Here is a 14802-nt window from a genome sequence, read left to right as displayed (position 1 = left end):
CTCACGGACCGTGAGATCATGACCTGAGCTGAAGTTGGATGCCTAACCGACTGAGGCACCCAGGCGCCCTGAAATTACATTTTTAATTTCTGTATAAACATGTTGGATGAACCTGGACAATTCACACCCCTGCTCAGTGTCTCCCATCTATAAAATAATGTATCAGGATGGTCTTTATAATCCCTTTTCATTCCAGCATCTATGAGGAAGGGACTCATCAACAACTGAATTGACATATTATTTATTTGTTTGTGTGGGGAAGTGTTCTTTCAATAATCTTGCAGTCTTTTCATTTATCCAAAACTATAACAATATGCTTTAAATTTCGTCTCAGAATTGGTCTGGCTGGGCTAACATCTGCGTACTTGTGTTCTCTCAAATAGGTGACAGCGTTTTTCTGTCTTTCCTAGGTGCCTTGGCCCCAAATGTGAACAAGGACTTTATGTATTGAGACCTGAAAAGAGTAAGTTACTACAGCTCAAGATGGGTACAGGTTGGTTAACACTGGAAATAAAAACACTCTTATAGTGGTTGAATTTAAGGCAACCATGATGAGTATGATTCAGATTGACATTTTGAAGGTTAAAAAACATTTTTTTAACTAAAAATAATAAATTCCAATCCCTTGTCCTTATATTCTTCTAATAATTCACACACACACACACACACACACACACACACGCACACATACACACACGCTCAGACATGACACTAAATTTTCAACAGAGAAAAGACACAGAACTGAAATAAAATGAAAGCATTTATTTGGGGGTCTCAGAATTCCAATTCAGGGAACCAAAGTCCAGGGGTTTTTTTTTTAAAGACAAAAGGCAACGCCCTTATACATTGTTAAATAATTTTTGTTGTTGTTGGAAGGAGAAAACTAATCTCTGCTAAACAATTGGGTGCTAAGGCTATCAGAAAGCAAAAGTCCACTACTGTGGCACTGGGATATTTTGGTTTGGCCCAGTTCAAAATTTCAAGGTTCCAGTGGGTGAGAACGTGCATAAGGTCCACCTACCTCCTCAACGGCCTCCTGCCTCAATTTTCAAACCCCCTGACATAAGTTGCCCCATTTTATCTCACCTTTCACAAAAATCTCACTATGGATCTAGCTACTTCCATTATTTATTCACAAAAGTGGTTTTTGCTAAAAATGACTCTGTACAAGGACAATGAAGGGACATTTTGCTGAGCTTTTTTGTTTTGTTTTTTCACTACTTACTTCCTGACCTTATTCCCTTAGGGATTCTGTGATCTAGGACATCACAGTCCTGGTCAATCCTCAAAGGAAGTGGAAGAGACTTTGGAAGTGCCTTTTAGCTATTCCACCTGAAAGAGGGAAAAATGCCCCAAGTATTATGCATGGTCCAACAGATGCTGCTGTCTTTCCTAGGTGCGTTGGTCCCAAATGTGACCAAGGACTTTTCTGACTAGACTTTATGGATGGAGACCTGAAAGCAGCAAGTTACTACAGCTCAAGATGGGTACAGGTTGGTTAACACTGGAAATGAAAACACTCTAATAGTGGCTGAATTTAAGGCAACCAAACCATTAAGATTGCTAATTCTCTCTTTTGTTTATCAGTGTTAGCCTTTAGTTTTCATTCCTTTCCATATACTCATTATCCATTTTCTCTTTCTCAAACAATTTTTTCTGATAGTTAAGTCCTTACTGAGTTAAATCATTTTACTAAATGATTTAAATGGTCAATGTCATACATCGTTTACAATAGTATGGTTTATCCTCTTTTGCGAAACTAGAACAGAAACTAACCTACTTTATTTTGTTGGAATATTTGAAGAGAACATATGGGATGAGCGTTACTAGATAATTTTTTCTTATTGCTCCTCACACCTGATCTGTGGAGTCTTTTAACAACCAGCAAAGCATCCTCCCACCTCAACCCAGGAGTAATTAAGAGAGACTATTGTTCCACAGCCCTCAACTGACTTGCAAAAAAAGAAGATTCCGTACCTGAGCAGCTCCTTCCTTGCCAGACTCTCTCACAGTGAGTATATGATCCACCTGGCAGTTTCTGAAAGTTCTTTGTATATGTATCATGCAGAGTGATGAAAAACAGTGTGTAACTTTAATAATGCAATTCTACAAGGGCACCTGGGTGCTTCAGTCAGTCCAGTGACCAACTCTTGATTTAGGCCCAGGTCATGATCTCAGGGTTCAACAGGATCCAGCCCTACCTCGGGCTCTATGCTGACAGTGTGGAGCCTGCTGGGGATTCTGTCTCTCTCCGTCTTTCACTCTCTCTCTCTCTCTCTCTCTCTCTGTCCACCCCTCCCCCAAATAAATAAATAAATAAATAAATAAATAAATAAACATTTAAAAAATAATGCCGTTTTACAATTGAAAGAATGTGCAGACTTTGATCTTTGAAAGGTAGGTGCTCTCTTTCCAAATCCCCCACCCCCCACCTGATTTTCTTAAGACCTATCCACCTCACTCCTTTCTTAGAGTTCCCTACTTCCACCGGTGCACACTCTGTTGTCCTTTTATTTTGAAGTTTCTCCATCAAAGGCAGTGTGATAGATTGTAGTTAATCCATTCTACAGAACAGAATATTGAGGAACAGAAAGGTTAAGCAATTGGTCCAAGATCACAAATCTAGTAAATTGGAGGGGAGGTGGTAGCAGGATTCTGATTTGAGTCTCTCTGACTCCAGAGCGTAAGGTCTTAAACCCCATTTTAAATCGTCTTTCTCACCTCTGTTGTTTTGTGAAAAATCTTATGCTATGTTTGTGTAACTTATATTTTTATAGATTTTATAAATATAAACATATAGTTTATATTTTTCCACAACCAGTTTCTCATTACCCATTCACTCCTAGATGCTTCCTGTCAGTCTTGCTTTCTGGTGATTGATTGATTGTTTGATTGATTGATTTTGAGAGAGATAGGGGGAGAGGGGGAGGGCCAGAGAGAGAGGGCCAGAGAATCTGAAGTGGGCTCTGTGCTGACAGCAGTGAGCCAGATGTGGGGCTCGAACTCACAAACTGTGAGATCATGACCTGAGCCAAAGTCAGATGTTTGACCACCTAAGCCACCCACACACCTCTGGTGTTCTGTTCTTCTAGAACCACTTTTAACAACAACCTCTCTAATCACCAAGAACAACATAGGGGATTTTTCAGTTCTCGTGTTTCTGTTACAGAACATTTATTTACTTCCTTTGACTATCTATTTGTTGAAACCTTCTCGTTATTTTATTTCCAGGACAGTCCACTCTTCTGCTCTCTTTTTTTCTTAATCTACTCGTGTATCCTGTGCTTGCTTGCTTGTTTCCCTCCTCCAAGTTCCTGAGTATGGACATCAACTAAACCTCATCAGCTCTACACCTTTTGGCCATCCTTCCCATTACAGACATCATCTATTCCAAAATATAGCTATAAACGAACTGAAATACCTTTTCCTGTCAATCTCTAAGCCAAGAACTCAGACTCAAAATCTTAGCATAAAATGAGAGTGGGGGACTTCTTGCTACACATCTAGTTAACTAAATCCTGTTTGGTTGTTTTTTTCCCCCCCAAAACACCCTTGCCTCCATTTCTCCCTAGTGAATCAAATATTCTTATTTAGGTTTTTACCACTTGACCTTTTAATGATTATAAGAATTGCCGAGGGGTTTGTCCTGAGACCACACAGCCTTACATACTAATGTGTTTTGGGTTCTGATACTTGGTAGAAGCCTCATTATGCATACCGCATCCTCTTTACCCCGACCTTATGGTTTCCAACAAGACTCCATTCTACCTATCCTATCTTATTTAACTTTCCCTCTTTTTACAACTCTTCATTCTATTCAGGAGGATATTCTCAGTGCTCTTCCCTTATAAGCCTTATTCTGATTTCCACACCTTTGCTCTTGAAGTCAATCAGCCTGCAATTATTTCTGATTTTGCCTCTTCCAATTAAAGTTCTTCATCAGCCAATGACAAGTTACATTTCATTCTCTCCTTGAATCCTTCTATGGCTTTTCAAGTCCTCATTTACTTCTCTTTCAATGTATACCTGCTATTTGCATATTTGTTTTATATAATTTAACAGAGGAGGTTGTTGAAAGAGCACAATAGGACAGAAAAATTAGGCTTTTCTAAGGGCTGACTGAAAGTCATGTGACCTTAGGAATTATTTACCCTTCCAAGCCTAACTTAAGGTTTAGTGTGCCTTTGGTTTTTGTTTCTCTTTGTTTTCTTTGTTTTGTTTATTTTGATTGTGTTTTTTAATTTTTTTAATGTTTATTTATTTTTGAGAGAGAGAGAGACAGAGAGAGAGAGAGAGAGAGAGAGAGAGAGAGAGAGTGGGGGAGGGGCAGAGAGAGAGGGAGACACAGAATCTGAAGCAGGCTCCAGGCTCTGAGCTGTCAGCACAGAGCCTGATGCGGGGATCAAACTCATGAACCGCAGGTCATGACCAGAGCTAAAGTCAGACACTTAACCAACTGGGCCACCCAGGTGCCCCAATTTTGGTTTGGATATAGTAAGGCTGGCTTCCTCCTTGCTGGGGTGAAATTATAACCAAATAAAATAATGTTTGAGAAAAAATAGTGAAGTTCTATTCATTGTGAGAGTTCATTATACAATGCCTTTCCTTGTTCATAGTTTTGAACTGATGTGCTTTCCACCAAATATATTGTACTACATCAGGAACTTTAGAACAGGGATCATAAGTTGCATAGCATCTGTTATCAACTGCAAATCATGGAACAATATGTGGTACATATTAAGGGTTCAATAATATTTGGCAACTGTGTCTCACAGTTTTCTATTGTTCTGTCTCTCATTGCACTTGTACAAAAGTCTGGGTCACAATAATTGCCATTCTTCAGTTGTCCTTTATAAATTTCCTCTTTTTTAGTACTGATGCATAGGAGCACTTGTACCCCAATGTTTATAGCAGCACTCTCAACAATAGCCAAATTATGGAAAGAGCCTAAATGTCCATCAACTGATGAATGGATAAAGAAATTGTGGTTTATATACACAATGGAGTACTACGTGGCAATGAGAAAGAATGAAATACGGCCCTTTGTAGCAACGTGGATGGAACTGGAGAGTGTGATGCTAAGTGAAGTAAGTCATAGAGTGAAAGACAGATACCATATGTTTTCACTCTTATGTGGATCCTGAGAAACTTAACAGAAACCCATGGGGGAGAGGAAGGAAAAAAAAAAAAGAGGTTAGAGTGGGAGAGAGCCAAAGCATAAGAGACTCTTAAAAACTGAGAACAAACTGAGGGTTGATGGGGGGTGGGAGGGTGGGGAGTGTGGGTGATGGGTATTGAGGAGGGCACCTTTTGGGATGAGCACTGGGTGTTGTATGGAAACCAATTTGACAATAAATTTCATATATTGAAAAAAAATAAATTTCCTCTTTTTTAACTCCTTTTATTAATTACATTAATCTTCTATTATTGTTTCCTTTATTTAACATTCTACTTCTATTTTTTAAGCAGGAAGTTTGATGTAATATATATTGATGTAGGACACATGGTTTGAAAATGATTCTTAGCCGCTAGCAATTGATCCTTAAATAAGTGACTTCTACTTCCTATGCCTCTAAAGTGACAGGGAACTCTGTTTTGCTTCTAAGGTACTGGAGATAAATGCTTGTTTGGGAGCTATAAATAGCCAGTGGTCATAGCCATTAAGGCAATAGACTTATGTCAGATAATCCTGCCCAGCAACTCGTTGCACAGCAACTGTTGGTTTTATACAGACACACTTTTCCCCAAAATGCTATGAAAGCATTCTCATGGCTGTGCTTACAACAGAAATGTGTTAAGGTAGCTTGGTGTCCTGGGTGCCAAGTTTGTGTGGTTTATTTAACATTTTTTTTTTTTACATTTATTTATTTTTGAGAGACAGAGTGAGACAAAGTGAGAGTGGGGGAGGAGCAGAGAGAGAGGGAGACACAGGATCTAAAGCAGGCTCTGGGCTCTGAGCTGTCAGCACAGAGCCCAATGCAGGGCTCGAACTCATGAACCATGAGATCATAAACTGAGCCGAAGTCGGATGCTCAAGCGACTGAGTCACCCACGCGCCCCTGTGTGGTTTATTTTAGCCTAGCGTGTCTTGTGTTGATTGTGGTCTGTCCCACACAATCAATTCATTATAATTATAATTCATGTATTAAGTTCTTGTTTTATTTATAGATATATTTTATATCACTCTTACTGTGTTACATATGTATTTGCTTATTTGTTCGTATCTGTATATCACACCACCAAACAGTAGCCTATATGTAGGCAGAAATCATATCTTAGTAAATTTTGTATCCCCAGAAGTAGTAATGTATATTTTTTGTATTACTTAAGAATATTTAACTTGAGTCCAAAAAAACAAGATGATAAATGGAGTATAGATTAAACTCATGAGATACATTAAACATAGATAGGGAGTAAATTTATAAGTAGCTTAGAAGATATCATATGACTAAGATATAGGCATCATTCATCAATTATGGTAAATATGGATAGTAGGTAAGGTATAGGAGCTATTAAACAACATGTTAAAGATAAAACATATGGAATCTATGATAAACAAAAATTTTATTTATAGATAAGAAGAATAGAAAAAAAGTCATAAGGCATGATAATGCCATGTCTAGAATGGCGGCTGTGTGATACCTAAATCAGTCACCTATTAATGACATCCGTTGTGGTTTTGTCCTGGTCCCACATGCTCTCAGCATAAGAAATACAGGTAAAATTTATAGATATTCCGTAGTCTTATTGATGAGCTACAGCTGTGGTCATGCATGCATGATGCTGTGTGCCTGATAAAGTGTGAGTTGACCCCAGGTACCTTTCATCTGTAGGATTCCCTTTGCTCAAACCTCAACTCTGGTGATCTTTCTAACATGATCAGCAGAGAGACAGAACAGAGAAATATTTCATAATCTAGCATTCAGATACTGTGGGCCTTCCTTCCTACTTGGATGCAATTCTACGTGTATTAACACAACCCCATCTCTGTCCTCCTGCTTCTCACTGTGTGTTTTAAATGAACTAAGTTAATCATGTGATTTGTGAATATTACTTTGTTCTGTGAATGTTTCTGTTCAAAACTTCCTTAGTTTATCTGGTAGTGTTTTTGAAGGCTACCATTGCATCCACAAAATTGCCCACAGGATAGCAGTTACAAATCACCTAAAAATTACTCATATAGGCTTTTTGAATTAAACTACATTCTACCCTATTCAGTTTGCTCGGCATGCAACAGATATTTAGTTTGTTTCTGCCTCTAGACTCTCTCTTCAACCACTGAATGAACTTGAATTAATTTACCATTTGATTTTCCTACACGTGTTCTCTTTTTTAGGTTTAGCATCATGCTTATGTTCAATGGCACCTACTACCAGCCACCCTTCTTCCTTATTTCAGGAAGACTCATATCTGAGATCCAACTGAGCATCACGTATATAATTGCCATCCTGGAGAACCGCATCATAATTACCATAATACACAAGAATCCCAGCCTTCATGAGCCTCAGTATGTATTCTTATCCATGTTGGCAGCCACCGACACAGGCATGTCAGCATCTACACTGCCTACTGTACCTAATATGTTTCTCCTTAACCACAGGATTGAGTTCCATGGTTGCCTAGCTCCGACGTTCTTCATCCACACTTCTCTTCTGTGGAGTCAGCCCTCCTGTAAGCCATGGCTTTTGATTGCTTTGTTGCCATACGCAACCCGCTGTGCTACACTGTGGTCCTGACCCATTCCCGCATTACTCAGGTGGGATTGGCTGCTATGGCTCGAGGAGTGGCACTGATGGCCTTCTTACTCATCCAGCTCAAATGGCTTCCCTTCTGTAAGAACATCATCCTATACCACTCATTCTGCTTCCACCCTGAAGTGATGAAGCTAGCTTGTGTGTCCATTCATGTGAACATCACCCATGGGTTGGCATTGGTTCTCTGCACCTTTGGTGTTGACTCTGTCTTTATTGTTTCTGTCTTATGCTTTGATCTTGAAGACAGTTCTTGGCATTGCTTCTGGGGAAGGATGACTTAAGGAACTCAACACACATGTCTACCACATTGTCATGGTCCTCATTGTCTAGGACCCACTTATTGGCTTAGTTCTGATCCACAGGACAGGCAGATACAACTCCCCTTTACCCCACATCACTATGTCCAACATTATCCTTTTCCTCACACCTGTCCTCAACTCTTTTGTTTCTAGTGTGAAAAGAAAACAAATTAGAAGTCCAAAATGTAGACTGTTTGCACTTAACTAGGTTGATGGAACAGAGTAGGATCCCTTTGAGGGACTGACTGAAAGTTACCAGGGATATTGAAAAAAGAAGAACCAACAGACATTATTTTCCTGTGTGCTGAGGTACTTCCTTTAGTACATCTCTGTATGGTTTTATTGTAATTTTTCTATAAATATAGTATTCCTCTCTGGTTTTAAATATTTGATCAAGAAAGATGCCCAAAACCCCTTTCACCTTCACTTATGTTTCTCATTCCTGGTGTTTACAGCACTCACCTATGAGCCCATTTCAATCTAAAGAGTCCTACAGATACTTCTATCTGAGACTCCCACATGTATAGCTATATTGCTGAAATATTATTTAAAATAAAATATTTACATTGTTATACAGACATATACTATCTTTTGGGAGTTTGAGATATTATAGAGGGGAATATTCCAAATGAGAGAAAAGAAGGCTTATTTTCATTTTCATAATTTTTATCTAAATATGTTTATGTTTTATGATTCCTTTGCTGAAACCATCTCAATCTAAGCCTCATATAACATGAAAATTCAGTGAGAGATTAAAATGAAAATATAACAAAGCAGTGTACCTAAAATCTGCCATTTATGTAATGTATCCTTGATTTTCTCAGGTTGTATTAATTTAGATTTCATATTTAGTTGAAGATATAAATATATACTGCTTAAGCTAAAATCAGGACTCTGAAACTTATCTGTTATGTATCCAGGGAACATGATGACCCTGATTTCTGTGCTTCAGTGTCTCTATCAGTGAAAATGAGTTAATAATGGTATCTACTCTGTAAGGACACTGTAAGAAGAAATGTGATAAGTTATGTACTATGTCTGTAACAATGAAAAGTATGTTGCAAATGTTCAGTGAATATGAATCATTTTATTATAAACCAAAAATATGGTAGAGGACAAAGGCCAAGCCAGGATTTAAAGATAAATACAAATGAATAAAGGCTTCTGTCATTCAGATGGTGATATCAAAGGTGACCAGAGGATAATACAGTTTGTTCAAAGACATATTTAGAGTTCTCTTTTTATATATATTTTATAAAATATGTTTGTTTGCAAATATGTAAAATGATTCAGACCAGGTTTATATATTTCATATTTGTGTATATCATATTTATATGCCCAATATTATCACTGCAGATCAGAGACAGGCATCAAATTCTTTATATATACTAGTGATGTCTCTAAATTAACTATAATACAGCAGAGCTAGACATTATTACTTCATCCATTTAAAATTTTTTCATGTTTATTTATTTACTTTGAGAGAGAGAGAGAAAGAGAGAGAGAGCGAGCAGGGGGAGGGGCCGAGAGAGGGAAAGAGAGAATCCCAAGCAGGCTCCATGCTGTCAGCACAGAGCTCAGTGTGAGACTCTATCTCATGAACCTTGAGATCATGACCTGAGCCAAAATCAATTCAGACACTTAACCAACTGAGCCACCCAGGTGCCCTATTACTTCATCCTTTTTTAATCAAGTTATGTGGACATGAATTCATGGTTCATTAATTTATTGATTCAATAATAATATTTAATTCTTTTATTTTCACCTTTTGTCCTTTGTGACTCCTTATTTTAAATCTTCACACAACCATTCTGGGGTTCACTATATACCACACTGTATGGGACAGACGAATCAGACAAAAATGCCATCATTTAGGGAAGTACCACTTAGTAAGTGAGACAAGACAGGAATACATCCACTTCATAACAGACAGAATATGCCATTAAGTTACCTCATCATTTAATTTATAAGTGAAGAAATGTAAAACAAAATTATCAGGAAAGGTCACAGATTCAAAGGAAGGATCTCAGGGACTCAAGCTTAAGGACTCAACACTGTCATGTCACTTTTCCTCTCTGGGGCATCCTCTTATATCTGCTTCTTTTCTCCTCCATACTCATGCTCTCCTAATGTAGACAGGTATGGCTTCCACAAAGCTATGGAACATGATGACCACATGTGATGTGATCTCCTTCCAGAAAGGAGACTCTTTCACGCTAACTCTAGCATAAAACATGAAGGAGATTTTCTTTCCTCAGTTTTTAATATCTATAGCTGAAAGATCAGAGGAGGGATATGGTAGAATTTTGTTATTATTGGTCTCATTCAAACTCTACAGACAAGTAAGGATTTCCTCAAAGGAAAATTGTGCAGTGTTTTCAGACAATGAAACAGTTGCTGAAAAATGATCCCCAGTTCCCTCTACTCATGCTCAGGGAAGTCAGAGTTAGGAGGCTTTTGGCCAGACTCACAATAAAGAAAATGATTAAATCAGGCCTTAAAAGATGAAGAAACAGTTTAAGAATTAGAATTTTATTTAATTTTTTCAGCGTCTTAATTATACTTCTCAAATAATCTCTCCATAAAGGTAAAGACCATACTTAAAAAAAAAAATAACTCCCTTTATCTTGTTAATACCTAACAGAGCTTACTGAATGCTTTTGGAATTGAGATAGATTTCCAGCTTCCATAATACTTCTTCTCTTGATCTTCTCTGTCTTGCAGGCCGAAGTTCTTGGCAACCCTCACTAGCTTACTTTCCTCTGAATTCATATTAACAATTCAAAGCAAGTCTCAGCCTTACTAATCACATTATGTAACATGGTTTTGCTGCTATTTCCTGATTTCCATGGGTAGAATGTAAGCTATACGAATACTAAATCTATGTCTTTTATATGATTCTGGTGTCTACCGAATATGTCAGACATTAAAATATTTTCCAGTTGATTGCTTGAGCTATCCTTTAGAAATTCATTCAAACCTCTCTTAAAGTTGTTTGAAATTCTTGCTAATGATAACTGCATGTTTATTCATTCCCATGGACGATTAAGTCTCTCTCTTTACTTGCTTCCTATGCTGATCCTAGCAGGACAATTCTTCCTTTGCTTACTCTAACTTCAAGAGCTGACCCTAGAAGAGAATAAACGAATTTGTTTTTCCTCTTGGAAAGTTAGGAGAAAAAAAAAAAAAAAAGATGTAGCCTTGCTTTAACAGGCAGAATATAACTCTATCTACCCTCAGTATGAAATGTGAAATAAAACAATATCCAAATAAGGCATGAATTCTGAATGAAGTAGCAAAATGAGTAAGAATAACTATTTCTCAGATCCTTATATATTATTCTTTTCAGAAAGCTCCTTTACTTTTTGTTAAAAGTCAGAAGGTTCAGATATTAGCTAGTATCCAACTACAAGAAGTAGTCAGAAATAATAAACATACCGTCATAAATTTATCATCAATTTTGAATTTTCGTGCTTCAGCTTAAACAACATTGCCAGTCAAGAATTAGGAGACATTTTGTTTTCTCTATATAATTAATCCCTCATTGATCTTTTACAATCCAGAGTTGGACTCCTCAGTTTAGCACCTGGAGCGATGTGATTTTCCTCCAACTCACACACCAAACACATTGAGCTTGGCTTCCTGTTGTCATTTCTCCTTACCACTACCAAAGTCATCATTCATTATCACAGTTATGATCTTTTATCTAAGCGTTCTGCCTCTCCTTCCCTCATTAGTTAGATTAATTATTTCTTGAGAAAACCTAAGTATTTTATTGTTTTGAATTCATGGTGCCTAACATACTACTTGGCACACAGTAGATCCTGAATAGCAGTTTTTAAATTGGTTATCTCTTCTAATATAGAGAAAATATCATTCCCCAGCAATGACACGTTGCACCCAAAATCGCTTGCGCAGGGCAGCCTGGATCTGCCGGGATTTGAGACTATAGACGAGAGGGTTGAGCAGTGGTGTCATGAGGAGGTAGGCATTACTCATGGTGGTATACAGAATTGGGGAAGTGTCCTGGGTATAACGATGCAGCACTGCCAAGCTGATTAGGGGCAGGTAGAACATAAGCACCATGCATAGGTGACAGGCACAGGTGTGCAGTGACCTCCAGTTTCTGTCTTGAGTCTCCAGCTTCATAATAGTGTCCAAGATCTTCATGTATGAAGCTAAGATGAAGACAACATCCACTGCAAATGTGCAGAGAACAAAAACCAATCCATAGGCACTGCTGAAGGTAATGTCCCCACAGGCTAAGTTCAGCATATCTGGGTAGTAGCAATAGGAGTGTGACAGGATATTGGCCCCACAGAAAGGAAAAGTCCTAAGGAAAAAAGGCAGAGGAGCCAGCAGAGTGGCACCTCGTATGAGGGCAGCTCCACTAAGGCAGGCAACGGTGTAGTGGGTAAGGATCTTGGTATAGTTTAATGGAGCACAGATAGCTACCAAACGGTCAAAAGCCATGGCCACCAGGACACCTGATTCTACTGAGGAGAGGGTGTGGATGAAGAACATCTGGGTTAGGCAGGCATTAAGGCCAATGTCACGGACATCAAACCAGAAGATAGCCAAGACACTAGGCATTGTTGACAATGAAAGGCCTAGATCAGTAAGGGCTAGCATAGCCAAAAAATAGAACTGAGGTTCATGAAGGTTCTTCTCTGCTCTAACTAGGATAAGAAGAACAGCATTACCCACAAGGGCTATGAGGTACAGGACACAGAAGGGGATGGAGATCCATATATGTGCAGCCTCCAGACCAGGAATACCAATGAAGGAGAAAGTGGGCCAATTAAAGAAAGTGTTATTAAAAGCCAACATAGTAAGATGCACATAGGACTGTAGTTCAGGATACTTGCAAACCTATAAAAGAGAAACCATGTGTCAGGAAATGTGAAAGCCAAATTTAAAGTAAATAGGTTATTGATGCACAGAATATAAAATTAAAATATGGAGAACTGAAAAATTGAGTTTCTATTTTTAGCTTCATAACTATTTTGATATGTGGATGGCAACTAAGTACATGAAAAGATGTAGAACATCATTATTTATTAGGTGAATGTAAATAAATACAATAGGATACCATTAGAATGGCTAGAATTAAAAAGACTGAAAATGCCATGTGTTGATGAGGATATGAACAGCTGGAACTCTCTCTCCTGGAATGTAAGTGGTACAACTTCTTTGGAACACAGTTTGGCAGTTTCTTATAAAGTTATACATACACTTATCATACAGTTAGCATTACCCATAAATTTCACTCTTAAAAGTTGGCCCAAGAGTCAAAAGACATGAATAGATGCTTCTCCAAAGAAGACATCCAGATGGCCAACCAACACATGAAAAAAATTCTCAACGTCATTCATCATCAGGGAAATACAAATCAAAACCACAGTGAGATACCACCTCACACCTGTCAGAATGGCTAACATTAACAACTCAGGCAACAACAGATTTTGGCGAGGATGCAGACACAGAGGATCTTTTGCACTGCTGGTGGGAATGCAAACTGCTGCAACCACTCTGGAAAACAGTATGGAGGTTCCTCAAAAAATTAAAAATGGAACTACCCTATGACCCAGCAATTACACTACTAGGTACTTATCCAAGGGATACAGGTATGCTGTTTCGAAGGGGCACATGCACCCCCATGTTTATAGCAGCGCTATCAACAATAGCCAAGGTATGGAAAGAGCCCAAATGTCCATTGATGGATGAATGGATAAAGAAGATGTGGTACATATATACAATGGAGTATTATTCAGCAATCAAAATGAATGAAATCTTGCCATTTGCAACAACATGGATGGAACTAGAGGGTATTATGCTAAGTGAAATTAGTCAGAGAAGACAAATATCATATGACTTCACTCGTATGAGGGCTTTAAGACACAAAATAGATGAACATAAGGAAGGGAAGCAAAAATAATATAAAAACAGGGAGGGGGACAAAACATAAGAGACTCTTAAATATGGAGAACAAACAGAGGGTTACTAGAAGGGTTGTGGGGAGGGGGGATGGGCTAAATGGGTAGCGGGCATTAGGGAATCTACTCTTGAAATCATTGTTGCACTATATGCTAACTTATTTGGGTGTAAATTAAAAAAAATTAAATTAAAAAAAAAAGTTGGTCCAAGAGAAATGAAAACTCATGTTCACACAAAGACTTGTACACATTTATCCATAATATTTTTATTCATACTAGCAAAAAACCCAGAAAAAAACCAAATATACAACCACTGTTGAATGAATAAACAAACTGTGACAAATCCACACAATTTAAATCAAAGAGGGGGGGGTGCCTGAGTGGCTCAGTCGGTTGAGTATCTGACTCTTGATTTTGGTCATGATCTTGTGGTTCGTGAATTCGAGCCCTGTGTCAGGCTCTGCACTGACAGTGCAGAGCTTAGTTGGGATTCTCTCTCACCCTCTCTCTCCTTCTCTCTCTCTCAAAATAAATACATAAATAAACTTTTTTTTAAAAAAGGAAGAGATTACTGATAGATGCAACAGAATGAATGGATCACTAATGCTATGTGAAAGAAGGCAAAAATAAAAGATCAAAGATGTATGACCTCATTTATATGAAATTCTAGAAAACACAATGTCATAGTGATATTTGCTCAGAGGTTTGAGAGATGAACAGGGAGTGTGAAGAGATTGGCTGCAAACAGGCAGAACTGTCTTTTTGGGAGATGAAAATGTCCCATACTGGGGTGCCTGGGTGGCTCAGTCAGTT

At 38.2% G+C, this 14802-nt stretch overlaps 1 protein-coding gene and 1 pseudogene across 1 annotated transcript; one reads left to right on the top strand and one right to left on the bottom strand.

The window, feature by feature from the left end:
- The first annotated feature begins 7346 nt into the window (after positions 1–7346).
- Positions 7347–8261, top strand: LOC115526277 (annotated as a pseudogene).
- A 3665-nt stretch (positions 8262–11926) lies between these two features.
- On the bottom strand, positions 11927–12883 carry LOC115524982 (olfactory receptor 51I1-like). The gene has a single exon (XM_030331818.1). The coding sequence runs from the start codon at positions 12881–12883 to the stop codon at positions 11927–11929; it is 957 nt and encodes a 318-aa protein (XP_030187678.1).
- Positions 12884–14802: the final 1919 nt, after the last annotated feature.

Source organism: Lynx canadensis, chromosome D1, assembly GCF_007474595.2.
Source record: "Lynx canadensis isolate LIC74 chromosome D1, mLynCan4.pri.v2, whole genome shotgun sequence".
Classification (NCBI taxonomy): Eukaryota; Metazoa; Chordata; class Mammalia; order Carnivora; family Felidae; genus Lynx; species Lynx canadensis.
Note: the sequence above shows the minus strand (reverse complement) of the source record. Positions and strands in the feature narration are given on the sequence as shown.

What these genes read in the sequence shown, in the direction of transcription:
- LOC115524982 (XM_030331818.1), bottom strand. Translation starts at nt 12,883, where the DNA reads ATGTTGGCTTTTAATAACACTTTCTTTAATTGGCCCACTTTCTCCTTC.